Source organism: Trichechus manatus, unplaced genomic scaffold (assembly GCF_000243295.1).
Source record: "Trichechus manatus latirostris isolate Lorelei unplaced genomic scaffold, TriManLat1.0 scaffold00004, whole genome shotgun sequence".
Classification (NCBI taxonomy): domain Eukaryota; kingdom Metazoa; phylum Chordata; class Mammalia; order Sirenia; family Trichechidae; genus Trichechus; species Trichechus manatus.
In genome coordinates, this window is record NW_004443940.1 from 26,525,314 (window position 1) to 26,552,893 (window position 27,580).

The window sequence follows — 27,580 nt, forward strand, 5'->3', positions numbered from 1 at the left end:
GTTGGCCTTGGGAATGGTTTTAGTTTTGGGCTAACAGAGAGTCCGGGGCCATGTCTTCCGGGGTTCCTCCAGTCTCAGTCAAACCATTAAGTCTGGTCTTTTTACTAGAATTTGAATTCTGCACTCCACTTTTCTCCTGCTCCATCAGGGACTCTCTGTTGTGTTCCCTGTCACGACAATCACTGTGGTAGTCAGGCACCATCTAGTTCTTCTGAGTCACCATATTATTGAAGGGCAAAAATCAGTGCTTACAAGACAAGAACCACCTAGAAAATGAAGTCAAATGATTATGAAAGCTAGCTGAGTAATGCAGAATGGTGTAACCTAATAGCCACTTACCCTAACACGTCTAATCAGGATTCAAAAATGATTCAAAACCAGTGTATCATGTGGTACAACCTAATACTTCTTCAGTAAACATTATTCAGGGCCCTTTAGGAACTGGGCAAAGAGCCGTGATGGCACAATGGCGAGGCACTTGACTGCTAACCGAAAGGTTGGTGGTTTGAACCCACCAGTGGCTCCGCAGGAGAGAAGACCTGATGATCTGCTCCAGTAAAGATTACAGCCTGGGAACCCCCATGGGGCCATTCTCCTCTGTCACATAGGGTCGCTATGAGTCAGAACTGACTTGACTGCTCACAACAACAACAGGAACTGGGCATTATGCTAAGTATGGAAGATACAGAGACGACTAGTCATTGCTTGTGCTTCAGTGGCTCCAAGGTTAATGGGGAGACAGGCATTTAAACGCATAACTACAGCAGTGGAAGAGCTTGGTAGAGAGATGAAAAAGGCCCATGGGGAGAGCAGAGGAGGCAGTACCTCCTAGAGATATCAGGAAGCTTCCTGAAGGAGGTGGTATTTGAGCCAAACCTTTAAGGATGAATTAGGGTTAGCTAGGCAGATATGGCGTGAAAGAACCTTCAGGCATTGAGAAAAATGCATGCAAAGAGGGAAACCTGGGCTTCAGGCCACACAAGCAGTTAAGCGTGGCTGTAGCGCAAGACTTGTTTGTGGCGGAGTGAGCGAGATGAGGCTGGAGAGCAGACCAGGTCGGTCATCCTGCATGTGTTAGTAAGCTGGCTGAGAGCTCAACTTCTCTTCAGTTTTTTATGAACATTTTCAAATGTAAAGAAAAGTTGGGGGGAAGAAAAACCATATACCATTTGCCTAGATTCAACAATTAACATTTTGCTGAACCATTTGAAAATAAGTTGAAGACATCATGACATGTAATCATGAAATACTTCTGCATATATCTGCTAAGAATAAGGGCATTTTCCTGTATAACCACAATACCATTTTCACGTCTAAGAATATTAACAATAATTCTACTATCATCTAGTATTCTGCCCATATTCAGATTTCCCTAGTTGTCCTAAGAGTGCCTTTTATCTCTATTTTTTTAAAACCAGGATGTAGTCTACATTTATGTATTGCTTTTGCTATTTAAGGGTTTTAGTTAAGCATCACCTTTCCTGTGTAAAGCACTGTTTTAGATACTGTAGTTAAGACACATGTTCCCTACCATTAAGTGGGTCAGATTTCAGCTGGGGACACTGGAACATTTATTATAATAACATATATAATAGTACATGGTGCTGTGTATATTAAGTGGTAGAGCTGAGCACAGGGTGTTGTGGGTACAGGTGCAGAGAGGAGGGTGATGTAACCTGTCCTAGGTAGGAACAAGGGAGGCTTCCTGGAAGAGGTGACAGCAGCACAGGGGAAGAACAGAACTTGATTTGAGTATTAGAAAAATTACTTTGGTTGTGATATAGAAGACAAATTGTCTAGACAAGAGACCAGAGCAGGAAGACCAGGAAGGAAGATGTGGTGGTTGTCCAGGCAAGAAGAAATGCGAGCTTCGGTTAAACTAGGCAGTGGGACTAGAGTGGAAACAGTGGGTTCAGAGGAGAGAAGAATGGGAGAGAGTGGGAAAGGCTTAACTAGCAGTTGAGTTATCCTTCAGACCAGGATATAATCTAGGTTTATGCACTGTATTTGCTATTTAAGGATTTTAGTTAAAAAATTGCCTTCCATGAAAAAGTAATACTTGGCTGAAAAAGTTTCTCTAGAAGGGAGCAGGATTTGATTGAAAAGCTTAGTAGTGGAGCTGTTCTTGGATTGTAGTTCCAACTCTTCCATGGACTATCTGTGGAAGGTCTCATGAGCAAAATGAAGACAACAGTGATAGCCATGGACCAGCTTAACGTAGAGGGTTGTGAGAAATGAATAAATTTCATCTCCAAGACTTGGATGTATTTGGATAGTTGATGAGTATGAAATATTATCATTGAATGGCTCAGAATATTGCATTTAAGCTTAGTTTTATGTAAACTAACTTGGAAGGAAAGTAATTAAAAAAGAAATCTTATGTGAGGTATATCATAATTCTTACTGTTAATTTTCCATGATTGACATCTGCAACCTTGTTGGACATACATGTCTGATTTTAAGTTTACCAGCATTTTCTGGGGAAAAAAAGGCAAAAAAGCATATTTTATACTTCGGAAATGTAGTATTAAGAGCTAGCCCCTTTTTTCACAGTCGAGAGTATGGGAAGAGGAAGAAAGCAAGCCTTATAAGTTATAATTTCTGTAGGAATTCTGTGTGTGATAAAACTGATCAACAGATCAGATAATTACTCAGTGTGGGGGAAACAATATGTTTTCTTGTAGGCATTTTTTTTTTCCTTTCCAACAGTTTTGAATTTCTTCACAGGAAGAGTGATTGTCACCACCAGTAAAGGCGTTTACATCTTGGTTCCATTACCTCTGGAAAAACAAATCCAGGACCTTCTGGCAAGTCGTAGAGTGGAAGAGGCATTGGTTTTAGCAAAAGGAGTCCGGAGGAACATTCCAAAAGAAAAATTTCAGGTTTGTGATGAACTGGTCACATGGGCAGGCTTCCGAGCCATCCATTGGAAAAATTCAGATTTCGCTAGCAAGTACCTGGCCGTCCCCAGGTGCCAGGCTGTGCTGATTGCTTTTGTATCTGTTGGGTTGTTTTCTCTGAGGTAGCGGTATTTTCCATGTTTTACAGGTAAGGAAACAGTTCTCAGAGCAGTCAGACAGCTTGACTAAGTTACACAGCTAAAAGTGGAGAAGTCAGGTGTGAACCTGTGACATGATGCTAGTGCCTTGTGTACTGGGTTTCATTTCTCATCAGCTGTCTTTTTCGGTATACCTTCAGAGAAGAATCAAGGACGTGGCTCTTGTAAACCAGAAGAGAGAGGCCAGGTTAATTTGTCTTCTAATTTAGAATTTGAATTTCTTGGGATGAGCTTGAATAAAAGTTAGACTTATATTATTTACGGGAAAAGCTTCGCTAACTGTATTGGTAAACTATCTAATACTGCAGGAACCCATCTCATTAATTTGCTTAGGAGAGAACTTTTAATACACTTAAGAAACGCTAACTTGAAATATAATTGGTATGAGAAATATAATTGATATAATGGTCACAAGTTATTCTTTTGTCTGATGAAATCAGGTTCCTAAACATTGTTACCTGATCAGTTTTTTGGTTATTTCAGATTACTCTTTATATGTGGGAGTAATAAAACATAATATTGATGTCTGTGTGCTTTATGTAAGTGTCTAAATCTATAATTGAAAGTTCTCTTGAATGAATAATGATTCCCTTGATTATTAGGAGTTGGTGGAATTTTACACATGTGTATATGCCTGTTGTTGTGGAGCCCTGGTGGCTCAGTGGTTAAGAGCTTGGCTGCTTGGCTGCTAACCTAAAGGTCGGCAGTTCGAATCCACCGGCTGCCCCTTGGAAACCCCAGGGGCAGTTCTCCTCTGTCCTGTAGGGTCGCTATGAGTCCGAATGGACTCGACAGTGATGGGTTTAGATACTTGTTGTGGAATAAAATACTGCTTTTTGGCCTCAGTTGCTTTATGCAGCAAAGGGTAGAGTCTAAAAGTAAAAGAAGAGAGGATGTGCAGTTTATGGGATGTGAAAGAGGGCAGCTTTTCTACATTAAAATATTGATCAACTTTTCATTCCTCAGTTTTAAGTAAAACTGATGTATTGCGTTCAGCAGGGGGCAGCAAAAGCAAAGAGGAAAGCTACCATTTGTGCAGGGCCTGTTACTGTGCTGAGCACTTACACGTACATTATTTTACTTAACACTGTGCTGGCATAAGAAGGCTGCGGGATTGGGGCCTGAGTCCTGCGTCTGCGGGCTTGCTCTCGTCCCCCTTTCTCGCCAGTGACGTTCAGGTGATGGTACCTGATGCCCCAGGAACAAACTATGCCTTCATAGTTGTCATGGTTGGCGCGGCCCCTCCTTGCATTCTTTAAGTATGAACACACTTTCAATATGGAACATTTCCTTAAGGAGGCTTTCGGTTTTCTTTGGTTTTGTTTTTTCTCTCTCTTTCTCTTTGCCAAGAATAGAGATGTGCAGTCAATACTAGGTAATACTAGTGGTCATCTTGTTCTCCAGTCTGGTATCAGTGATTTATATCTGAGTTAGTATTTTTCTCCTTTCTGACTTGTTCCCTGCCTTCTCTCTAGTGCTCCAAACTCGTACGTGCAGCCCTAGAAATATGCCCTTAGAGTTATCTTGAATTCAGCCTTTATTCTCAGTTCCCATGGTTCCTCCTAGTGTTCCTGAATTATTGTAACAGTCTCCTTTGTGTGTGTCTGCAGTCCATTCTCCATGCCACTAATGGAGTGATCTTTTCAATAAAACGGAAATTTATTTTCTTGCTTAAAATACTTCAGTGGGTTCCTATGAGGTTAATAATAAGCATCAAATCAAAATCCCCACTTTGTCCCTTCTCTGACACCTGCCGCCTGTGTGGCACGGTTTTCTCTGACCCCAGCCACCCGCAGCTCGTCAGATCTCAGCTCTCACAAGTGAAAACAACGTCCTTTAGACCTTCTTTCTCTGACCCCAGCCACCTGGAGCTAGTCAGATGTTACAAGTTAAAACGACACTGTCATTCAGACTGCCCAATAGGCAGACACCAGCCACAAGTTTGGGGGCCCCCAGGAGCTGCCCTTACTTCTGATCTGCTGGCTAAAAGTTTTTTGTTTTTTTTTTCCCAACCCCCTCAGGATGCCTGCCTCCTGCTCAGGGATCCCCAGGCCCCTTCCTTTTGACCTGCTGGCTCCTACTGTTTTCTCAGGTTTGATAATTTGCTGGAAGGACTCAGAACTCAGGAAGCACTATGCTTACGATTGCAGCTTTATTATAAGGAATAGAAATCAGGATCAGCATAGAGAAGAGATGCATAGGGTGAGGTCTGAGAGGGTTCCCAACACAGAGCTTCCCTGTACCAGAGAGATCATGTCACCCTCCTGAGAGCAGATGTTTTCACCAACCAGGAAGCCCATGGAGCTTCCGTAGCCTGAGCTTTGATTGAGGGTCTCAAACTCCAGCCCCTCTGCCCTGAGGTCAGTCCATGTTATGAGGATCACAAGCTGTCACGAGGTGTGTCTTTCTGGACTGGCCAGCCCCCACCCCAGAGTCACCTCATCACCTCACCAGCTTAACCTGTTAGGAGTGGTTTGGAGCCCTTTTCAAAGACACATATGTTCCAGGGTTTTTTAGAAATCATCTCTCGGGAACTGAGGGCAAAGACCAAATTCTTTGGGTAAGGTTAAATTCTAAACCCCACAGTACGCCACTGCCTAAGGAGAAAGTCTGGCCTAACGCATTTTCTAGCACTGTCTGTACCACTCCCCTTCGCCCATCCCTATGAAACAGATGCACAGACCCTGTATTGTGATGGTGTTGTTGCGTGCCATTGGGTTGATTCCGACTCATAGAGACCCTATAGGACAGAGTAGAACTGCCCCCCAGGGTGTCCTAGGCTTTAAATCTTTACTGGAGCAGATTGCTAAGTTTTTTCTCCTGCTGAGCAGCTGGTGGGTTCCCGTCTCTGACCTTCTGGTTATCAGCCGAGTGCCTAATCACTGTGCAACCAGAGCTCCTTACCATTATAATACCACCCTCAAGCCAATAATAATTTCTCCATATGGTTGAATATCTAGTCAATGTTCACATATCACCAATTGTTCTATAAATGTTTTTGTCTTTGCATTTTCCTTTGGGAAGATCCCAGCAGTCAAGTTGCTCTGTTTTAAAGTCACTTGAGATCTTTCTTCTCTGTGCGGTTATGCCACCAATTGGATATGTAGTTAGGTTCATTATTTCATTTTACTTTTGTTTTTTTGTTGTTGCCTCCACATGTCTGTCAGGTAAAATTTAATTTAGTTTTATAATTACAAGTGCGAGGGTAAGTCAGAAAGTATTGCTGTTAGGGTTCCAGTTCACACATGCACGGGTTTATCTATTTATTTGAAGACCCAGAAGCCATAAAAGAAAAAAGAAATTCATACACACACACGCATGTTTATGCACATCACACTCGTGCACATTCCACGTGGCAAAATCCATTATCAACAAATTCTAAAGATAAAGAGCATACTGGGAAAAATATTTGCAGCTTATGGCACAGAAAAAGGGCTAATTTCGCTAATACATGAAGAGCTGCTTCCAATCGTTAAGACTGAATCAGCAACCCTATAGAAAAATTAACATGAACAGATACTTTATAGAAAATGAAATACAAATGTCCCATAAATATGAAAAGGTGCTTTGTCTCACTCATGTAAAGAGACATAAATTAAAAATACATTTGTTTACTTATTAGATTGTCAAAGATGAGAATGTTTGGTAATACTGTATATTGGTACAGGGAAGTAGACAGTCTCATACATCACTTATAAGAATATACATTGATACAGCCTCTGTGGGAAGGCAATTTGAGAATATCTATCACAATTATATTACAATTCCACTTCTAGAAATTTGTTTTACAGATGTAATCACAAAAATGTAAAATAATTAAAATGTAGAACTCTTCATGGCAATGGTGTAAAAAAAAAAAAAGAAAGCCAAGCTAGCTGCCAGCAGTCAGGCAGGGTTAAGTACATCGTGGTCCAGCGATGTGTTGGAATGCTATACAACCAGGAAAAAGAGTTAAGGGCTTTATGTCCTGGAATGGGATGATCTCTAACACAGACTAAGTTAAAGCAACAGAAGAAGCGCAGAATAGGATTATAGTATGCCAGGACCAGTACCAGTTGCTGTCAAGTCAATTCCGACTCCTGGTGACGCCATGTATGTCAGAGTAGAACTGTGCTCCACCATTTTCAGTGGCTGATTTTTTGGAACTAGATCATCAGGCCTTTCTTCTGAGATGCCTCTGGGTGGACTCCAACTTCCAACCTTTCGGTTAGCAGCTGAGTGTCTTAACCATTTTCACCACCAGGGATCCATAGTATGCTAACAAAACCAAATCTGTAACCACTGAGTCAATTCCGACTAATGGTGACCCAACCTGTTACAGAGTAGAGCTACTCCATAGAGTTTTCTTGGTGGAAGCAGATTGCCAGGTCTTTCTTCCACGGTGCTGCTGGGTGGGTTCCAACCACCAACCTTTAGGTACGTATTCCAGTGCAAACTGTTTACGCCATCTAGGGATCTTCATAGTGACCATATAGGACAGAGAGAACTGCCCCATAGTGCTTCCAAGGAGCGACTGGTAGATTCGAACTTCCGACGTTTTAGTGAGCAGCCGAGCTCTTAACCACTGTGCCGCCAGGGCTGCACATAGTATGCTTCCACTATTAAAATGGAGAGAAAAGAATTTAAATGCTAAAATACCTCTGGAAGATTGGTTACTCCTGGAGGAGAACTGCTGACTGGCTACAGGAGTGAGAGGGACACTCTGCACTTTATCCCTTTTGGCTGTTTCAGATTTTGAGCCATGTGAATACATTACCTATTTTAAAATTTTAAAAAGTACAGAAGAAACAATGCATGTGTTTAAAAAAATTTGAACAGCACGGCTTCTTTTCCCTCTCAGAACATCATTTTTTCTCTCTGAAAGCAACCGATGTACCTGTTGTCTTGTGTTATCTTTCCTAAGAGTTAATGTTTTTGTTAATTTTATTATGTGTACTCCCTCTTTTCTGGCCCCCACCCCAACTCCTGCTGTGCCCCACTGTTCTCACTTTGGGAATTGACTGCTTGTTCTGTTTAGCATGACTTCCTTGTGTATTTTATGGAACACTCGTTCATGGATGTCAGAAGTTGTAGGGTGCGAAAAACGTTCTGCTTTGGAAGGTTCAAATTAATTGGGTTTCTCAATGAAGGATTTCTCAGAGCCTTGGAGCCCTAGTGGTGCAGTGGTTAGCTACAGCTGCTAACCAAAAGGTCGGCAGTTCGAATCCACCAGCTTCTCTTTGGAAACCCTGCAGGGCGGTTGTACTCTGCCCTGTAGGTTAGCTATGAGGCAGAATCGACTCGATGGCAGCAAGTTTGGTTGCTTTTTGGTTAATATGTTAATATTTATTGTGATTTCCCAGGAGGGCTTATGCTAGTGTTTTTTATTATTTTTCTGTGAATACCCAAGAGAGGCTATATATAAAATACAGTATTTTTTTATATTTGTATATTACATATGCAGCATGTACATACATTTTTATTTTATTTATATATCATATTTTATATATTAGCATGTATACACTCATACCAGTTTGCAAACTTATTCAGTCATGATGAATTGCCTTTTTTAACAAGGAGAATCTCATGAGGCTAGTGCTCCTAATGTACTTTGAGAAATGTGTTTCTGTCAGGGCTTCAACCAGTTCGTTCAGGTTCAGTTTGAACCCTTGCCAAGAATTTGCATTTCTAACAAGTTCCAAGAGGATGTTAATGATGCTGGTTAGGGACCAGTTCTGGGAACCACTAGTAGAGCAGTGGTTCTCAAAATGTATTATACATAAGAATCACCTGGTGATCTTGTTAAACTGTAGATTCTGATTCAGTATATCTGGGAGGGAGATGCAAATTCTCAGCAGTGGTTTTGAACCCGAACCAACTGGTTCAAAGCCTTGGTTTCTATTTAGGCAGTAACTAAGAGAGTTTTTCAAATAAATAAAGCAACCCGTCATTCAGATGTATATTAGAGGCGAAGGTACAAATATAGTTAAAAATACAACGTTCATACCAATTTTTGTTTAGAGCATTGGCTGTACTTGGTTTTACAAGAATGCTGCTCAGATGTATGCTAAATCTTTCTTGGTATTACAAGGTACTGTAGCATGAATCTTAGCTCTTAGTCCCGTAGCATGGGAGGTTGTCCTTGTTGCATTTTCTCTGGTTTTTACAGCCTGTGTTTGGTGACCTGCCTTCTGCAGGTCAGCAGTCAGTCATAGTAAGAAGGGGGATGTACCCACCAGCCCTACTGTCCTGAAATAAACCCAGCAGTAAAGCCAGAGTGTTGAACCCTTGAGCTTGGAGTGGGGGCATTTGTTCTTACTTGGGATCCACGTCTAACCCTAGAAGTAGGCTTTTCTACTCTTAGAATTTCTTTGTAAATTGAAAAACTTCTAGGTTTCATACCGACTTTATAATCTAATATCTCAGTTGTTTCCTAATACCCTAATGGGGTGACCTGCCACACCCATTTCCCTACAACCTCCCATCTCCCACCCTGTCCCCTTGGTTAAAAGCCCAACCCACAGAGAGCCCTGGAGAGAAGGGAGAACAGGTGGCCGTGCTGGTACCGTCCTCTGCTCTGGCCGTGTGATTGCAGATCCTTCCAGTGTATCTGTTCATCCTTTCCCGACCTCCAGGGTGTAGGTGGTATTTCGGAGGTTCCGCTGGTTGTGATCGTCATCCTCTTTCATATACTCCTGTTAAAGCTGTGAAAAACCTTCTAGTCTGAGTCCAAATTTGACCTACCGGATCCTGACATACTTTAAATAGTGTTTTCCTTAGTTAGGGTAAGTACCCCTATTTCTGTGCCTTATCCTAGCCCAGACACGTGACTTATTTTGTGTTAAGTTCGGCCTCTGAGCCGTGGTAGGTAAGCCACCTGAGACCCAGCCTTCTAGGAACTGCCACGCTCCCGTCTGCAGTGAAGGTTGCCATCACTTACTTTGGCATCTGTGCTGCCATCGTGTGGCTGTCAGCTACCCTTTAAAAAAGTGGCTACCACTGGTTTTTACTAGAGGTAGAAAAGTTTTTAAATACGTTTACTAATTTACTTTAACCCTTTCAGGACCAGCAGTGTCTATAACTACCACTTACTTTTTGTACCACCGGTGTTTATGGGGGAGCTACTGTCCCACTGACAGTCCATGCTGCCGGCAGGCAGGGCCCTATATGACCGTTTAAAATGGGGAAAAATGGGCATGTGCTGCAAATTAACTGTTTTTACAGGGTGTTGTATGAGGTGGTGCCGAATCATTGAATTTTTGGTAAGAAAAACATGCATTTTGAGAATTTTTTTATTTGGTACACTTGTGTACCTCTGGACTCTGGGAGTAGAATTGGTGTTCACAGGGAGTACACAGACATACCTCTGGACTCCAAGGGTACAGTTTGTGGAATGAGGCATAAAACAAAAACCATATTATCTACCAAAAATTCAGACTCAATCATTCAGTGTGCCCTCCCTTACTGAAAACACACAGTATCAACAAAAAATTAAAAGGAAAAAATAATTGGGTCACGAAAGGGTTAACTCCTTTTCTTTCGTTAGAAAAAGGGTTTCATACTCCCCCTCCACCCACACATAGATGTAACAGAATCAAGCAAAAAGACTTGAAGGGAGTTGGGCACAGTTAAATACTGGCATTAGTTAGAAGTGCAAGCTTACAAGCTCAGCCTAAAGAGCGAGCCAGCAATCACCGCATGCTTACTGTGTGCCAGATACTGTCATAGAGCCCGTAGTGATTTAATTCTCTTAATTCTCACAGCAGCTCTGTGAGGTAGGCGCTGTTACGATCCCCTTAAAAATGTGCAGTTACAAGCACAGAGGGAGTCCAAGGCCACACAGCTAATAACTGGCAGAGCCAGGACTCAGATCCAAGCATTCTGACTCCAGAGTTTTAACCACAGTCTAAACCTGCTCAGCTCCTGCAGAAATAAAAAGCCTTTGGCTACTATCAAGGCTTAATAAAGGAAAGAAAATCTAACTGGAAAAGCTTTATATTTCATTAGGCAGTATACAGCGAGGAAGAGCCGTAAAACAAGCTATACTTTGAATTTAGTGTTAGGATGAACTGCTCTTTCCAGAAGCTCTTGTGTGATATATTTATTTTACTTAGACAATGTAGCCTTGAAAGCAGGTTTAGAAATCTTTAGACTCTTCTGTTTTACAAAACTCTCAGTTCCTCAGATCACAAAAATTATATATCTCAATCCAGAAATAAAATACTAACGATAGATGTTTTGACTTTAGTTTCAACTTGCTCTCAGGATACATGTGATGTCTCAAGACTGGCTTAAGGTGTTGGGCCCCCAGCCCTTGTACAGCCACATCAAGATTCGATCTTGAGCATCACTTCTTGGAGGTCTACAGAATATTGTCCAGTATGGTGCTGGAAGATGAGCCCGTTAGGTTAGGAGGCATTACACAGTGGTTGCAACAATAGACTCAAATGTACCAACGATCGTGAGGATTAGTCAGGACCAGGCATTATTTCATTATGTTGTACGTGGGGTCGCCATGAATCGGGACTGACTTGACGACAACTAACAACGACAGTTTAGAGATCTACTGCGAGAGCTGCCTTACGTTGAAGTAGTAACTGGTACTGAGAAAAGAAAGTTGAAAGTTCCATGTTTGAGTTAGCTCTCATGTTGGGAAGATGGACAGGCTTTCTTGTTCTCTGTCCTCCCCATCTAGTCATCCTTCTTGTGTCCTTTCCTGTCAGCCTACCGGGCTCAAGGTTTTGTTGTTGTTCTGGATCAGCTGAGCAGAGAGCAGGAGAAGGTGTGTCAGGTCCTAGTAGACAGCATAGAAAGTAAACAGTCACCTTCAGAGAATCAAGATTGGTTCTGCTTGGTAAAGTCTCTCATTGGCCATTTTTAGGTAAAAGTCAGTCAGCTTGGGTTCTCTCTGTCACCTATGGTTACAGCATCTGTGGTAGTCATATGCATATGCAGGATGAGAGAATCTACTTCTGTGCTTCTTCGGAGTCTATATAGCATTTCCAGACTAGAGTATGGAAGATAAGCTCTACATTTTTGGAGATTTGGAGTGTTAGCAAAAGTAATTTTTATTTACCTTCAAGGAGGGGGGATAAGTAGGTGACATTTGAATCCTGCAACCATGAGGAATAAATTGTCGTTTGGTTGATTTTTCTTCAACAACCATGGGTTTTAGTGAGAATTCTTCCACCGTAACTGGTGGGTCCTTTTTAACTTTTTTCGCTAAGTGGATGGCCTTTATTATTTCTACTTTTAGAAATGGAGCTGGCATCCTTGGGCAATAGGACTTTGGCCCACTACTCTCTCCTTATCGTTAGGTGATATCATTAGGCCTCCTCTGACATACTCGGGGCCGACATGAGTCAGCATCGACTTGATTGGATCTGGTTTTCTGGTTATAATTAGGCTGGTCTTTACGTCAGAAGTGGAGCCTTGGTGGCGCAGTGGTTAAGAGCTCAGCTGCTAACCAAAAAATTGGCAGTTTGAATCCACCAGCCACTCCTTGGAAACCCTTTGGGGAAGCGCTACTCTATCCTATAGGGTTGCTATGAGTTGGAGTTGACTTGACAGCAACGGGTTTGGTTCGGCTTATTTATAAACATATATAAATAATTTTATGTATGCCTTGTATTTTTCTTGCTTTAACTTGTAACTTCAAATTTCTATGTAATAATGTTTAGCTTGGGATATGAATTAAAAATTTAGTTTTTCCCTTCTGTGGTGGTTTTAAGGTCTCTAGGAAATTAAACCTGTCTCTCTTTGCAGGTAATGTACAGAAGGATTCTGCAGCAGGCGGGGTTTATACAGTTCGCACAACTTCAGTTCCCGGAAGCTAAAGAGCTCTTCAGGTAATTTGAGGTGTTGGTGGCAAGACTGTCATTACAGCGTCCCTACTTTACCCATGTATACGATGTACCCTCTGTGGCCCAAACCTCCATTTCAAGTGAGAAGCTGTAGTGGAATTAATGTTTCTGTGTTGTAGATAGAAATAGTGTTGTTTATAAATAACAAATGCCAGTAATGCTAGTCACTCGACTTTTCCCCCCTTACCCGTGGTCTTAGTTTAACATTCTGTATTTTAAAAGGTGTGGGAGGCTGTTGACGGCCATATGCAAGAGTTCTGTGAAGAGAGGTTAAGGGCGTCAAGATTGCTGAGCCAGGAGAAGAGAATTCTGAAGAATTCTGAAAAGTCAACTTAATAACACATGGCAGATTCCTAGGAAAATACTGTTTGTTCACTCTTGCTTTTCCCTGAACATTTAACAAGATCTCAGTTTAGAAAGTAGCCCTGCTGGCACAGTGGTTAAGTGTTCGGCTGCAAACCAAAAGTTTGGCAGTTCAAATCTACCAGGCGCCCCTTGGAAACCGTTTGGGGCAGTTCTACTCTGTCCTGTAGGGTCACTATGAGTTGGAATTGACTCGACGGCAACGGATGGGGTTGGTTGAGTTTAGAAAAAGAGCAGGGTCTTCTTGGGACACCTATGAAAAGTTTTCTTCTCCTTTAAAATGCCTTTTCACTGGTCTATGCCAGGTTGGCTGTCTTAGGAAATTGACTTTCTCTTGTGGAGGTCCCTACTGACATGTTAATTAACCCTGCATCTGTTGCGTTCTTTCTCTCTCTTTCTCTCCCCGCTCCCTCCCCATCTCTTCTGGGAAGGGGAGCTGTAGAAATGAGAAGCCCGCACTTGTTTCACCCACACTCCTTTGCTGTCATACCCCGCTTTTCCTGTTGCTCCTTCTTCTTGGGCTTGTGTGCCCAGCGAGGCAGTAGCTGCATACATGCTTACTCATCACTCCTTGGAGAAGATTAAGTTAAACCTGCTAGAATAGTCTATAAATATCTTACTAAAGCATTGCCAGTAAAATAAGTTTTCAAAATGTCTTGCTAGAATAGATTCTGCACTATTTAGAACCATCTAAAAAAGATGTGTATGAAGCCTGAGAATAGATCATTTCCAGATAAGTAAAAACACGAGCAGAACACCTTTCTGTCGCTTGCCGCCCGCTTCCCTCATGTAGGTTGTTTGCATTATATTCCAGGCATGTGCTTAGATCCATGCAGCTCCGATATCTTGCTCTTTCACAAAATTGTTTGTAAAGTACACAGACTTCTGAGTAAAGAAGGAACTCTTCATTGAGTAATGATGCCCTGTATAACTTTTAAAACCCATTGCTGTCGAGTGCAAAATCCATGTGCTGTTATTAAATGTTCCTGGAAAGATCCGTAACTTTGGGTTTAAATAGATTTTCACCCCTTTGAACCTAAGTTGTTTTTCTGTAAGACTTTGCTTTATCCCTGCAGTGTTGAAGACCTCCTCACTTGGGTGATGGTGAATCCCAATACATTTCTTTTTCTCATGGGTTAATTAGAAGCAAGAGGTAAATGGCCATAGACGGCATTCCTGGAAAATTCCACTGCTTTGGCAAGAGAGTAGAAGTAGGACCTGTCAGTTATTAATACAAGGTTATTCTGCTTGAGTACATCAGCCTCTTAATAGCTTACCTTTAAATTGACTGCTGTTCAGCTTTTGTCAGAAGTGTGACTGAGGAAATTAATATTCAAAGAAGAAAATCCTAAGTCAAACCAAAGCCAAACCCACTGCCGTCGAGTCGATTCTGACTCATAGCGACCCTGTAGGACAGAGGAGAACTGCCCCATAGAGTTTCCAAGGCTGTAAATCTTTATGGAAGCAGACTGCCACATCTTTCTCCCATGGAGTGGCTGTTGGGTTCAAACTGCTGACCTTTTAGTTAGCAGCGGAGCGCTTAACCACTGTGCCACCAGGGCTCCTTATCCTAAGACAAGGATGATTCAACTTCTCCTTCTTATGCCCATCACAGACATTGCTAATACATCATGATGTCTTTTCTCATTGTTCACTCTTCCTCAGAATCCTTCTCAACACAGTGCTATAGGCCACAGCTTTTAACCAGTCATGGTTGTACCTAAGATGAAACCTGTTTGCATCCATGTCCCAGGGACGTAATGCCGTGTGTGTACTCTTCTAGATGGTATAGCCTGCCCTTATATCCAGCTCGGTTCAGCACTTCCTTCACTTAGCAGTTTGCCTAAGCATCAGTGCTAAGGATGTAAGGGTAAGACAGTGCCCCTGCTTTTACGATGTGCAGATGCTAGTTTAGGAAAGATGTAACAATTGTACAGCATCAGTGCTTGTCTACGGTCTGAGTGGGCCCTGTGGGAGCATTGTAGAGCATGGGCTTAGATTAGCTAGTGGAGGGGTCTTCCTCACAGGGCTCATTATCTCTTAAATGATGAGCAGAAGTTTCCTCAATAGAGGGTCATACTGTTGGCTGGGGTTCTCAGCTGCACACTGTGTATGTTCTGGGCCAGATGACCTTTGCTGTGGGAGTTGTGTCATGCACTGTAGGATGTTTAGAGTGTCCCTGTCTCTACCCATAGGTGCCAGTAGCACCCCTCAGTCATGACAATCAAAAATGTTTCCAGGTATTACCAAATGTCCCCCAGGGAGCAAAACTGTTCCCCATTGAGAACCGCTGATTTAGGCAAAGGGAACAGCAATAGCAAAGGCTAAGAGGCATGAAACGTATCGGTTGGCAGAGTAATTAGGTATAGTTGGTGTGTTGGAAACATGGAAGGGGATGGTTGGAGCTGAAATTGTAAGGTCGTTTGGGATCAGATTAGGAAGGGCCTCGAATGTCATGTTAAGGGGTTTGAAATTTATCCTGTGGGTAGTACAGAACCACCGAAGGGCAGTAGAGAGTGAGGATCTAAAGAGTGGAGTAGAAGGAAGGGAGACTAGAGGCAGGAAGCCACCGAGGAGGCGCCTGCGGTGGAGTGGACGAGAGAGGATCAGCTTGAACTAAGGCAGGTGCAGTGAATGTTGCAGGAAGTGTAGACTTCAGGCCCAAACCCTAGAGACTCCCATTCAGAATGTGAGGTGGGGGCTATATCTGTTACCTCAACAAGTCCCCCTGGTTGGGTCTGATACTTGGCCAGGGTTGAGATCCACAGCTAGGTAATGCCATTAAGTGTTATCATTGTAGACAGGAAGAGCAGGCTGGAGCGGGGAGGGAGAAAGGGAACAACAGTGAATTTGAGATGGAAATGTCACTAGATAGCTTATGGGGTTAGGACACTTAACGCTGCTCATCTGAGTTGCTTTCTAATGTTATGCTCTGAGATTCTATTGAGAATCATTAGGAAAATGGCCAAATGAATGCTTTGAAAGATCATTGATGAGGAAATTATGAGTTATGTTTTTTTAAAGTCCCTTATTTATGGACAGTTCAACAAATCTGTAATTTAGTGCCAGGAAGAACATTGGTTTCAGAACTGTGACGCCGGCTTTTATCTGACAGTGATGTCGGATTATCTTTCATGTCCCTTTTTTTTGCCATGGTTTCCCGGGAGTCCAGGGCTGAATTCGATGTTCAGATCATATGAGTGTTTTGATAACTCCACCTCAACAGCCTTGTTGTATGCATGTCTCTCACCGCAGTCTCCTCTACTCCGTTTGGCGATCGGGTGGTGGCATGTGGTTAATAGCGCTTTCTTGCACTGGCGAATTAGGATGGTCGCTTTGATGTGCTTGCCCAGATACCCAGCTCGCCATTGCTGTGTGCACACGCGCACAGCCCTCCGGTGGTGTCTTGTGTGCCTATGTGTACTCTCTCTCTCTTTTTGCTTCATTTAGTTTGCCACTGTAATTGCAGAAGCGGCCAGCTTGATGTCCGGGAGCTGATCTCTCTCTACCCCTTCCTGTTGCCTACCTCCTCTTCATTCACACGGTCTCACCCCCCTCTCCATGAGTATGCAGACCTGAACCAGCTGACCCAAGGCGACCAGGAGAAGATGGCCAAGTGTAAACGCTTCCTCATGAGCTACTTGAATGAAGTCCGCAGCACAGAGGTGGCAAACGGCTACAAAGAAGACATCGACACAGCCTTGCTCAAGCTGTACGCCGAGGCTGACCACAACAGTCTGCTGGACCTCCTGGTCACCGAGAACTTCTGTCTTCTAACAGACAGCGCTGTCTGGCTGGAGAAGCACAAAAAGTGAGTGTTCTCTTCCCTGTTGCCATCAGGGTCTTCATGATTGCACTTCTCCACTCATTGCCCTTTGCTAGGAAGACCACCGTAAACTTCCTGAAGCGTACGTAGCCAGCGTCATATTTGCATTCCCAAGATATTCATCAGGTTGCTGCCATGAAATCATAATAACAACAGGAGCAGCGTGCTCTCCAGAAAATGGTCAGCAGACTAACTGGAAGAGTCTTGGAGAGCGTCAGCTCACTCGAATACCAGTTCTTTAATGATACCTAAGACAGTTTGGAACTAGTAATATGCTTTGTTGGTACTGTATTTTTACGCATACACCATCTTTATTCGCTTGCCAGCTGCGCCCCCCCAGCGTGAGGCAGCCACACAAGCACTGCCATGGCAACCCTCTTCCACATGTTGCTGTGAAAAAGTTAGCATAGCGCACTTAGAAAAATACCTCATGGGGGAGGGCCGGCAAACAAACGCAGAAGGCACACGTTATTTGCGTAAAACTAGAGCAGATGAAATGATTCTTAGGTTTCCTCCTTAGTCAGTCTAGGATTCACTTATGAAGGAAACCACACGTATTTTAGTAAAATAAATAGTACACTTTAGTGATTGATAACCAAAATGAAGGCAAATAGGTAAAAAGAGAGGCTTCTGGTTTTGTTGAATAAAAGATTATGGTTTAAAGTGATTCCTTCATTATATATATGAGTTAGTAGATGCCCAACCCACTGCTAAGGAGCCCTGGTGGCACAGTGACTTAGTACTTGGCTGCTAACTGAGAGGTCAGCAGTTTGAACCCACCAGCTGCTCCGTGGGGGAAAGATGTGGCAGTCTGCTTCTGTGAAGATTACAGCCTTGGAAACCCTGTGGGGCACTTCTTCTCTGTCCTGTAGGGTCTCTGTGAGTCGGAGTTGACTCGACAGCAATGGGTTTTTTTTTTTTTTTAACCCATTGCTTTGTGTACAATGGGCAGTTAATACCTATTGGCTGAGCTGATTAGGGCTGGGCAGCTTCCTTACCTGGGCAAACAATCAAGTCGTCTAACCTGCCTAGGCCTCAGTTTTTTAATCTTTAAAAATGAGGGGTTTGGGTGATTCCTGAATTCCCTTTAAGCAGTAAGATTTTTTGCTTGTGATTTTTGTAACGGATTTTAAATGACAAAAATACTGATGGAATATGGAGACCATGGGGTTTCTATGCCAGATCCCGCTCAGATACCTGGACACAGCACGGGCTCGTGATTGGCCTCCACGTGGGTGTCAGCCCTTTGAGCAGTTCCTGTCAGGTACTTGTACATAGTATAGGATGATGTTATTTTGTTTAAAAACCAGACACCGTCAAGTCAATTCTGACTCATGGTGACCCCACGTGTGCAGGGTAGAACTGTGCTGTATGGGGTTTTCAAGGCTGTGTCCTTTCAAAAGCAGATGGTTAGGCCTTTCTTCTGAGGTGCTTCTGGGTGGGTTCGAACTCCCATCTTTTTGGTTAGGAGGTTAAGCGCTTAACTTTTTGCACCACACAGGGGCATTTGTTTGTTGTTGTTGTTGTTAGGTGCTGTCGAGTCAGTTCCAGCTCATAGTGACCCCGTGCACAACAGAATGAAACACTGCCCGGTCCTGAGCCATCCCCAAAATTGTTGCTATGCTTGAGCCCATTGTTGCAGCCACTGTGTCGGTCCATCTCATTGAGGGTCTTCCTCTTTTTCAATGACCCTGTATTTACCAAGCATGATGTCCTTCTCTGGGGACTGATCCCTCCTGACAACATGTCCAAAGTATGTGAGACGAAGTCTCGTCATCCTTGCTTCCAGGGAGCATTCTAGTTGTACTTCTTCCGAGATAGATTTGTTTGTTCTTTGGGCAGTTCATTGTATATTCAGTATTCTTCACCAACACCACAATTCAAAGGCATCAATTCTTCATTCTTATTCATCTTATTATTATTATTGAATGATTCTTCTCAATCATTCTTCTTATTCATCGTCCAGCTTTCTCATACCTATGAGGTGATTGAAAACACCGGCTTGGGTCAGGCACATCTTAGTCTTCAAGGTGATATCTTTGCTTTTTAACACTTTAAAGAGATCTCTTGCAGCGGATTTGCCCAGTGCAATGCGTCTTTTGATTTGTTGACTGCTTTCGTGGATGTTGATTATGGATCCAAGTAAAATGAAATCCTTGACAACCTGAATCTTTTCTCAGTTTATCATGATGTTGCTTATTGGTCCAGTTGTGAGGATTTTTGGTTTCTTTATGTTGAAGTGTAATCCATACTAACGGCTGTGGTGTTTGATCTTCATCAGTAAGTGCTTCAAGTCCTCTTCACTTTTAGCAAGCAAGGTTGTGTCATCTGCATAACGCAGGTTGTTAATGAGTCTTCCTCCAATCCTGATGCCCTGTTCTTCTTCATATAGTCCAGCTTCTCAGATTATTTGCTCAGCAGACAGATCGAGTAGGTATGGTGAAAGGATACAACCCTGATGCACACCATTTCCTGACTTTAAACTATTCAGTATCCCCTTGTTCTGTTCGAACGACTGCCTCTTGATCCATGTATGGATTCCTCATGAGCACGATTAAATGTTCCGGAATTCTCATTTTCCACAATGTTATCCATAATTTGTTATGATCCACACAGTTGAATGCCTTAGCATAGTCAGTAAAACACAGGTAAACATCTTTCTGGTATTCTCTGCTTTCAGCCAGGATCCATCTGACACCAGCAATGATGTCCTTGGTTCCGCGTCCTCTTCTAAATCTGGCTTGAATTTCTGGCAGTTCCCTGTCGATATACTGCTGCAACCGCTTTTGAATGATTTTCAGCAAAATTTTGCTTGCATGTGATATTAATGATACTGTTCGATAATTTCTGCATTTGGTTGGATCACCTTTCTTGGGAATAGGCGTAAATATGGTTCTCTTCCAGTCAGCTGGCCAGGTAGCTGTCTTCCAAATTTCTTGGCATAGACAAGTGCTGCGTCCCTTTGTTGAAACATCTCAATTGGTATTCTGTCAATTCCCGGAGCCTTGTTTTTTGCCAGTGAGTTCAATGCAGCTTGGACTTCTTCCTTCAGTACCATGGGTTCCTGATCATATGCTACCTCCTGAAATGGTTAAATGTCAACCAATTGTTTTTGGTATAGTGACTCTTTGTATTCCTTCCATTTTCTTTTGATTCTTCCTGCATCATTTAATATTTTCCCTGTAGAATCCTTCAGTATTGCAACTTAAGAGTTGAATTTTCTCTTCAGTTCTTTCAGCTTGGGAAATGCTGAGCTTGTTCTTCCCTTTTGTTTTTCTATCTTCAGGTCTTTGCACGTGTCATCATAATACTTTACTTTGTCTTCTCGAGCCGCCCTTTGAAATCTTCTGTTTAGCTCTTTTACTTCAACATTTTTTCCTTTTGCTTTAGCTACTCTACGTTCAAGAACAAGTTTCAGAGTCTCTTCTGACATCCATTTAGGTCTTTTCTTTCTCTCCTGTCTTTTTAATGACCTCTTGCTTGCTTCATGTATGATGTCCTTCCACAGCTCATCTGGTCTTTGGTCATTGGTGTTCAATGTGTCAAATCTGTTCTCGAGATGGTCTCTAAATTCAGGTGGGATATACTCAAGGTTGTAGTTTGGCTCTCATGGACATGTTCTAATTTTCTTCAGTTTCAGCTTGAACTTGCATACGAGTAATTAATGGTCTGATCCGCAGTCAGCCCCTGGCCTTGTTCTGACTGATGATACTGAGCTTTTCCATCGTCTCTTTCCACACATGTTGTCAGTTTGATTCCCGTGTATTCCGTCTGGCAAGGTCCATGTGTATAGTCGCCATTCATGTTGGTGAGAAAAGGTATTTGTGATGAAGAAGTCGTTGGTCCTGCAAAATTCAGTCATGCCATCTCTGGCATCATTTCTGTCATCAAGGCCATATTTTCCAGTTATCAATCCTTCTTTGTTTCCAACTTCCGCATTCCAATCACCAGTAATTATCAGTGCATCCTGATTGCATGCTTGATCAATTTCAGACTGTAGAAGTTGGTAAAAATCTTTAATTTCTTCATCTTTGGCCTTAGTGGTTGGTGGGTAAAGTTGAATAATAGTCATATTAACTGGTCTTCCTTGTAGGTGTATGGATATTATCCTGTCACTGACGGCATCTTACTTCAGGATAGATCTTGAAATGTTCTTTTTGATGATGAATGCAATGCCCTTCCTGTTCAAGTTGTCATTCCCAGCGTAGTAGACCATCTGATTGTCTGATTCAAAATGACCAATACCAGTCAGTTTCATCTCACTAATGTCTAGGATATCGATCTTTATGCATTCCATTTCATTTTTGACAATTTCCAATTTTCCTAGATTTATACTTTGTACATTCCAGGTTCTGATTATTAATGGATGTTTGCAGCTGTTTCTTCTCATTTTGAGTCGTGCCATATCAGCAAATGAAGGTCCCAAAAACTTGACTCCATCCACGTCTTTAAGGTCAACTCTACCTTGAGGAGGCAGCTCTTCCCCAGTGGTCTTTTGAGTGACTCCCAACCTGAGGGGCTCATCTTTTGGCACTATATCAGATAGTGTTCCACTACTATTCATAAGTTTTTCACTGGCTAATTCTTTTCAGATGTAGACTGCCGGGTCCTTCTTCCTAGTCTGTCTTAGTCTGGAAGCTCAGCTGAAACCTGTATGCCATGGGTGACCCTACTGGTACCTGAATACCAGTGGCATAGTTTCCAGCATCACAGCAACACACAAACCCCCACAGTATGACAAACTGACAGACACAATTATTTTGTTTAGGAGCCAGAAAATGCACCGATGCCTTGTGGTAGTGACTGAGGACGGTGGGACCTGGAGAGCCGTTGTTATTTTCTAAAAGGTTAAAGAAAAGGGTTCACTTCAAGAATTGGAGAGTTTGCTCTCTGAGGGGAAAAATCCAACGTCTCACTGTGTTAGCTTACTCTAGTTCCCTGCTGGGGAGGAAGAAGACCAGGACACCTGCAGAACTTGGGAAGCATGATAAGGGCTCACTGCCCAGGCAATGCCAATGTGACTGCTAATCTTTTCTATTTATAAATGAGGAAATTGAGGATTGGGGAATGAATCTACTTGATCAAGGTCATATGTCTCATAGGTAATGAAGCCTGACTTTAAACTCAGGTCCTTGAACCCTGGGTGTCCCCCACTGCCAGGACTCTCCCTCTGTGATAACACCTGGGTAGTGCTGGCAGTTAATGCTGCTGTTCGTGTTCACATCCCTTACCCCTTCCTGCAGTAAGAGTTCAGACGACATACCTTCCAAATATTCTTCTAATACCTCATGACAGCTTAATAACTTTAGCTGAACAGCAGTGAAACCATACTGATGTTTGAAGCAAATTATAAAGCAATTCCATATGTAATTTTCCATAGTATAATTATAGTTTTATTTTTCAGCACATCTTCGACTTGAGTATGATCCTTTTTGGGAATTGACAGGGCTTCAGTGATCAGTACCATACACAAATAAACAAAAAATGAAGATCCCTAGTTTGTCGTTGAGTTTTCAGTTGAATGGGCACACCCAGCGCCCTGAACCAGTGGATGTCACCATGGGTGTTGCCCACGGTAGGTGGTGGGAGAGAGTGTTCTTACCCAGTTGTTCTCTTCCAGGTATTTTGCACTCGGACTGCTCTATCATTATAATAACCAAGACGCTGCTGCCCTGCAGGTTAGTTCAATGGCATTATTTTAAATTTGGTACCATTTAGCTTAAAAAAAAAACAAACCACAAGTTGACAGAGACCACTTGTACCTGATCTGCATCCTTTTTTACAGGAGATACATAATCGTGTTTTAGAAAGTCAGTTTCTAGAGAAATGGTGGCCAAGAGTTTCTCTTCCTTGTCTTTATACCTCTATAAAGAACATCATCAAGATTGAGTACATGAAAATCAAAAAGATAAAAATATGATTTCTTACTGGGCTACAAGGTGTACGGTATCACTGCCTTGTTAGACGATTATGGCTGTGAATTGCAGTTTAGTTTAGAATTTCCACTGTTAATGACAATAGCTACTGGCATTATCTATGACAGAATTGAAGCTGAGGAAGGCAGGTCACTTGCCCCAGGTCTTGCCACTGTCAATGGTAGAGCCAGGATTTGAACCAGTGTTCCAGGCGTTCCTGGCAGGGACTCTGTGCCTGAATCAAATATGGCACAGATCGGGCAGCACTGTCTCTTCTCTTGCATCGTCTGTCTTACTGCCAATGTGGAAAAACTTCATCTTGTGCTCTCAGGAGACTCTCTCTCCTCCTGTTATTTGTTACCTGTTTGTACTGCGTTGTTTAGTATTTTCCTGATGTGCTTTTTTCACTTTATGAGAGGCCAAGATCAGCCATACTCACCAAGCTGAAGTCTATTTTGTGACTTTGGCGATGCCACACGTATATTTAGTCTTTAGTTGCTTTAGGAAACTAGCATGGTAGCATGATTGCAGAGTACAGTAAAGAAATGGCTAAGAGTAGATTTGGGTGTCAGAGATAAACATTTTTGCTTTTTAAAATATGGTGTCCTAAGAATTACAGCCTGATATAAGCGTAATAGTAACATTAGCAGAGCTATATAGAGATTTGCAAACTTAAAATGATGTGGGATACATTTGCGTATAAGGCAGAATCCTACCATAAAAAATCTACACATCTCAAATGTATGTGTGATTAAGTGATTTGATTTGGGCAACTCAGTGTTGAAGAAACTAATATCTTAAAACATGTGCATATGCTGATACCAGAATTACAGACTTTTAACTGTCTGCCTGCCCTCTGTCTTGAGCTTCCCACTGGCGGTGTTGCTCTGAAGTGCCGTGAGGTGGACAGGTGAGTGAGGGACACCACCTGGGTTATGCAGTGCGTTCTCGTGCGGCCTTCAACTTTTCTCCCGCCACGTGGTCGTGCATCATTTTGGGGTCCTGAAAATCAGTCATCGTTAACACGGCAGGGAAGTTTCTGGATGAAATAGCAAAAGGCTTTATCATTGGAGACTAAAGTAAAGTTGATTGCCTGAGCCCCCTGTGCAAAAGGCAGTCGGAACACTGGGTGACAGAATCACTGAGATTTCTTCAAAACCACAACATTTCACCATCCCAGAGTCTGAAAAGGACTTCAAAATCAAGAATTCCTGTGATGGAGATGATGGAAATAGAGCGTAGCTGATGTTGTAGCTGAATTGCTTCTCTCTGTGTCAAGACATCGTCAGCGATTGTTTTGTTTATCTCATGAACAGTATTTCTAGTACACTCACCTCTCCCCATACATTTTATTTGCTGTTTCTGTTACTGTGATATCATAAGAAGGAAGAAAAGCACTTGGTGCTTTAGTTTTTTCAATTTCCTGAACCATATCTTCTACATCTATTTCCTTGGAAAAAATTAATTCATTTAAGCGGTTAACATTTTCCTACTACTTTTAAATATCAAAAGGCCGAGCCAGTGAACCTAAATGCCCTTCTCTAAGGTAGTTCTAAAAGGTGTGTAACTTCCATTTCTTTTTATTTTTTAATTCCTCTCCAGTTATGGGTGAACATCGTGAATGGAGATATCTGTGACTCGACTCGCTCGGACCTGTATGAGTATGTCGTTGATTTTCTTACCTACTGCTTAGACCACGAACTCGTGTGGAAGTACGCTGACTGGGTGTTGCAGAAAAGTGAGGAGGTGTGTGCTTCATAAGTGCATTGGTTTTTGGCCTGGTCAAAACAAACAATAAAAAACTTGATTTTAGGTGGGGGAGAAAAAGCTACATTTCATCCTTTCCCTCTACTTCCTTTCTCTTTTTAAAATTTTTTTTATTAGTTTTTAAAAATTTAAAAATTTTATTGTGGTAAAATATACCTGTTGTTGTTGAGTCGACGCCAACTCATAGCGACCTTACGGGACAGAGTAGAACTGCCCCGTAGGGTTTCCAAGGAGCAGCCGGTGGAATCAAACTGCCGACCCTTTGGATAGCAGCCGAGCTCTTAACCACTGCTCCTCCAGGGCTCCATGGTAAAATATAGATAACATAAAATTTGTCACGTGAACATTTTTTTAATTGTGGTTCACATAAAATTTGCTATTTTAACCATTTTTAAGTGTACAGTTCAGTGATACTAATTACATTCACAGTGTCGTGCCACCATTGCCTCTATTCCCATCACCTCAAACGGCTGTGTTCCTCACTTAGTACCTTCCCTTGATCCATCTGAACTCCAGCTCTTAGGGAAGTCCTGTACTTCTGTGCTTCTTCTGAGACATACTTTTCAGAATGTTCTTTCTGGGCTGCTTTTATAGAAAAGTATAACCAGGTCACTTTCTTAGCATCTTCTTAATAACATGTGTTTTTGAAAGCACTGCTAAGTGAAGTTTGGCCCTTTGTCTTGTGTGGACTGGAGCAGGATAAGATGGTTGCCCAGCAGGGCTTGGTCCTTGGAAGGAGAAAGCCACAACACCAGGCATGCCGTCGCCCCCGTTTCTGCTCTTGCCACCCCTTAACTGGATGTTGTGGGCCTGGAGGAAGGTGGGACGTGCGGGCAGGACTCACTTCCTCTTGGGGAGTTGGGAAATGACCATAGAAGAGTACCTATTGGTTGGAGGCTGTAGGGGAAGCAGCATGCTGAGGCCAGCGGGACAGAATCCTTAGTTAAGCCCCAAAGATGACTGGAAAAAAGATAAAATTTCAGTTCTCACCATTAAAAAGGTGGCATGGATTGAATTGTGTCTCCCCAAAATATCTGTCAGTTTGGCTGGGTCATGATTCCTGGTTGTTGTATGATTGTGTACCATTTTGTAATCTGATGTGATTTCCTTTTGTGTTGTAAACTCTGTCACTATGATGTAATAAGATGGATTAGTGGCAGTTACGCTGATGAGGTCTACAAGATTAGATAGTGTCTTGAGCCACAGAGCTGACAGAGAAAGCCTTCTGGAGCCAATGCCCTGAATTTGGACTTGTGGCCTACTGGACTGTGAGAGAATGGATTTCTCTTTGTTGAAGCCATCCACTTGTGGTATTTCTGTTAAATAGCAGCACTAGATGACTAAGACAAAAGATGTACGTTTCCTTGGCTCACCCGAGAGAGGCAAAATTAGCTTCCTGATGCTGGACCTTGAATGTGGAGTTTCTCGGTATTGCATCTGCCTTTCTGAAACCGGAAATGGAGCATGTTCTCAATGATGGTCTCCTAACAGGGAGGTGGGAGCCAGAGCCCCTGTGCTTTGTGTATTTCTCTCTCCATCTTTACTTTGCCCCTGGGCACACACATGCAGAACACACCCCAATGCTCATACACACACATGCAACATGGATCTAATAGACACCAAAGGTTTAGACTCTTCCCAATGCCAGTCTGCGATGACAGCTAACATTTCTGAATTCTTCATGCCAGATAGTGCCTGGCACTTTACATATATTATCTCTTTTAAACATCACTGTAACTCAGTGGGGATCCCTGGTGGCACAGGCAGTTAAGTGCTTAACTACCTGCCAAAAGGTTGGGGGTTTGAACCCATCCAGAGCCGCCTTGGAAGACAGGCCTGGCGATCTGCTTCCAAAAGGTCACAGTCTTGAAAACCCTGAGGAGCAGTTCTACTGTGCAGCATGGGGTCGTCAGGAGTCAGAATTGGCTCGACAACAACTCACAACAACGACATAACCCCACAGGTGGCCATTATTTACAGATGAGAAAACTGAGGTTCAGAGAGGTTAAGAAATTTTCCCAAGGTCACATGGTTGTTAAAGCTGAGACACAAATCCAGGCTGATGGAACCCAAAATTCATACTCGTAACGGCTGTGCTGTATTTCTCGTTTTGAACTGTGTGTGTGAGAGAGAGACAGGCAGACACAGAGAGAAAAAGAGTGCACCCACGTTAGTGCTCAAGAGAAGTGCAGCAGGATTGACTTCTCTGCTTCCCTATTTAGAATTCCCTTGAAGACTGGAATGGCCTCGATATGTCCCTGCTGACAAGTACAGGAAGGCAGCCTGGCACCTTGTTCAGTGACTGGAGGCACCAATCCTAGACCAGGCGTCGCTGTCATATCCGCGCGGTAGATATCAGTGTGCAGAGAACTGGGAGGTCACTGCACTGAATTTTCAGTATTTTTAAATATTCTTTCACATCTTTTCAGCAGGTAACCGTCCTTGTTTTTGGATGGTCTTTATATTAAAAAGTTGTTACTCCTTGTTCTCAAAACTTGATATCAATAAGTGCTTCACTCTTTAGTATCTGACCTTTTAAATAGAAATTCCAGCAGGGTTTATGAGGAGGGTTTTAGAATTTAGGCTGCCTTTGGAGCCCTGGTGGCACAGTGGTTAAGAGCGTGGCTGCTAACCAAAAGGTCGGCAGTTCGAATCCACCAGCCACTCCTTGGAAACCCGTGGGGCAGTTCTGCTCTGTTTTGTAGGGTTGCTATGAGTCAGAATCAACTCGATGGCAATGGGTTTTCCTATCTCTAAGGAGCCCTCGTGGCACATTGGTTAAAGCGCTCTGCTACTAACTGAAAGGTCT

At 42.7% G+C, this 27,580-nt stretch overlaps 1 protein-coding gene across 2 annotated transcripts in view; it reads left to right on the forward strand.

Annotated features, from left to right (window-relative positions):
* Positions 1-27,580, forward strand: part of TGFBRAP1 (transforming growth factor beta receptor associated protein 1) — a 45,211-nt gene that overhangs the window by 7,890 nt on the left and 9,741 nt on the right. For both annotated transcript variants that reach the window (XM_004369302.2, XM_023733825.1), the window contains exons 3-7: positions 2,728-2,882; positions 12,803-12,885; positions 16,733-17,074; positions 22,710-22,767; positions 24,607-24,750. In XM_004369302.2, the coding sequence (XP_004369359.1) occupies positions 2,728-2,882; positions 12,803-12,885; positions 16,733-17,074; positions 22,710-22,767; positions 24,607-24,750 (782 nt within the window). The remainder of the gene's footprint in view (positions 1-2,727; positions 2,883-12,802; positions 12,886-16,732; positions 17,075-22,709; positions 22,768-24,606; positions 24,751-27,580) is intronic.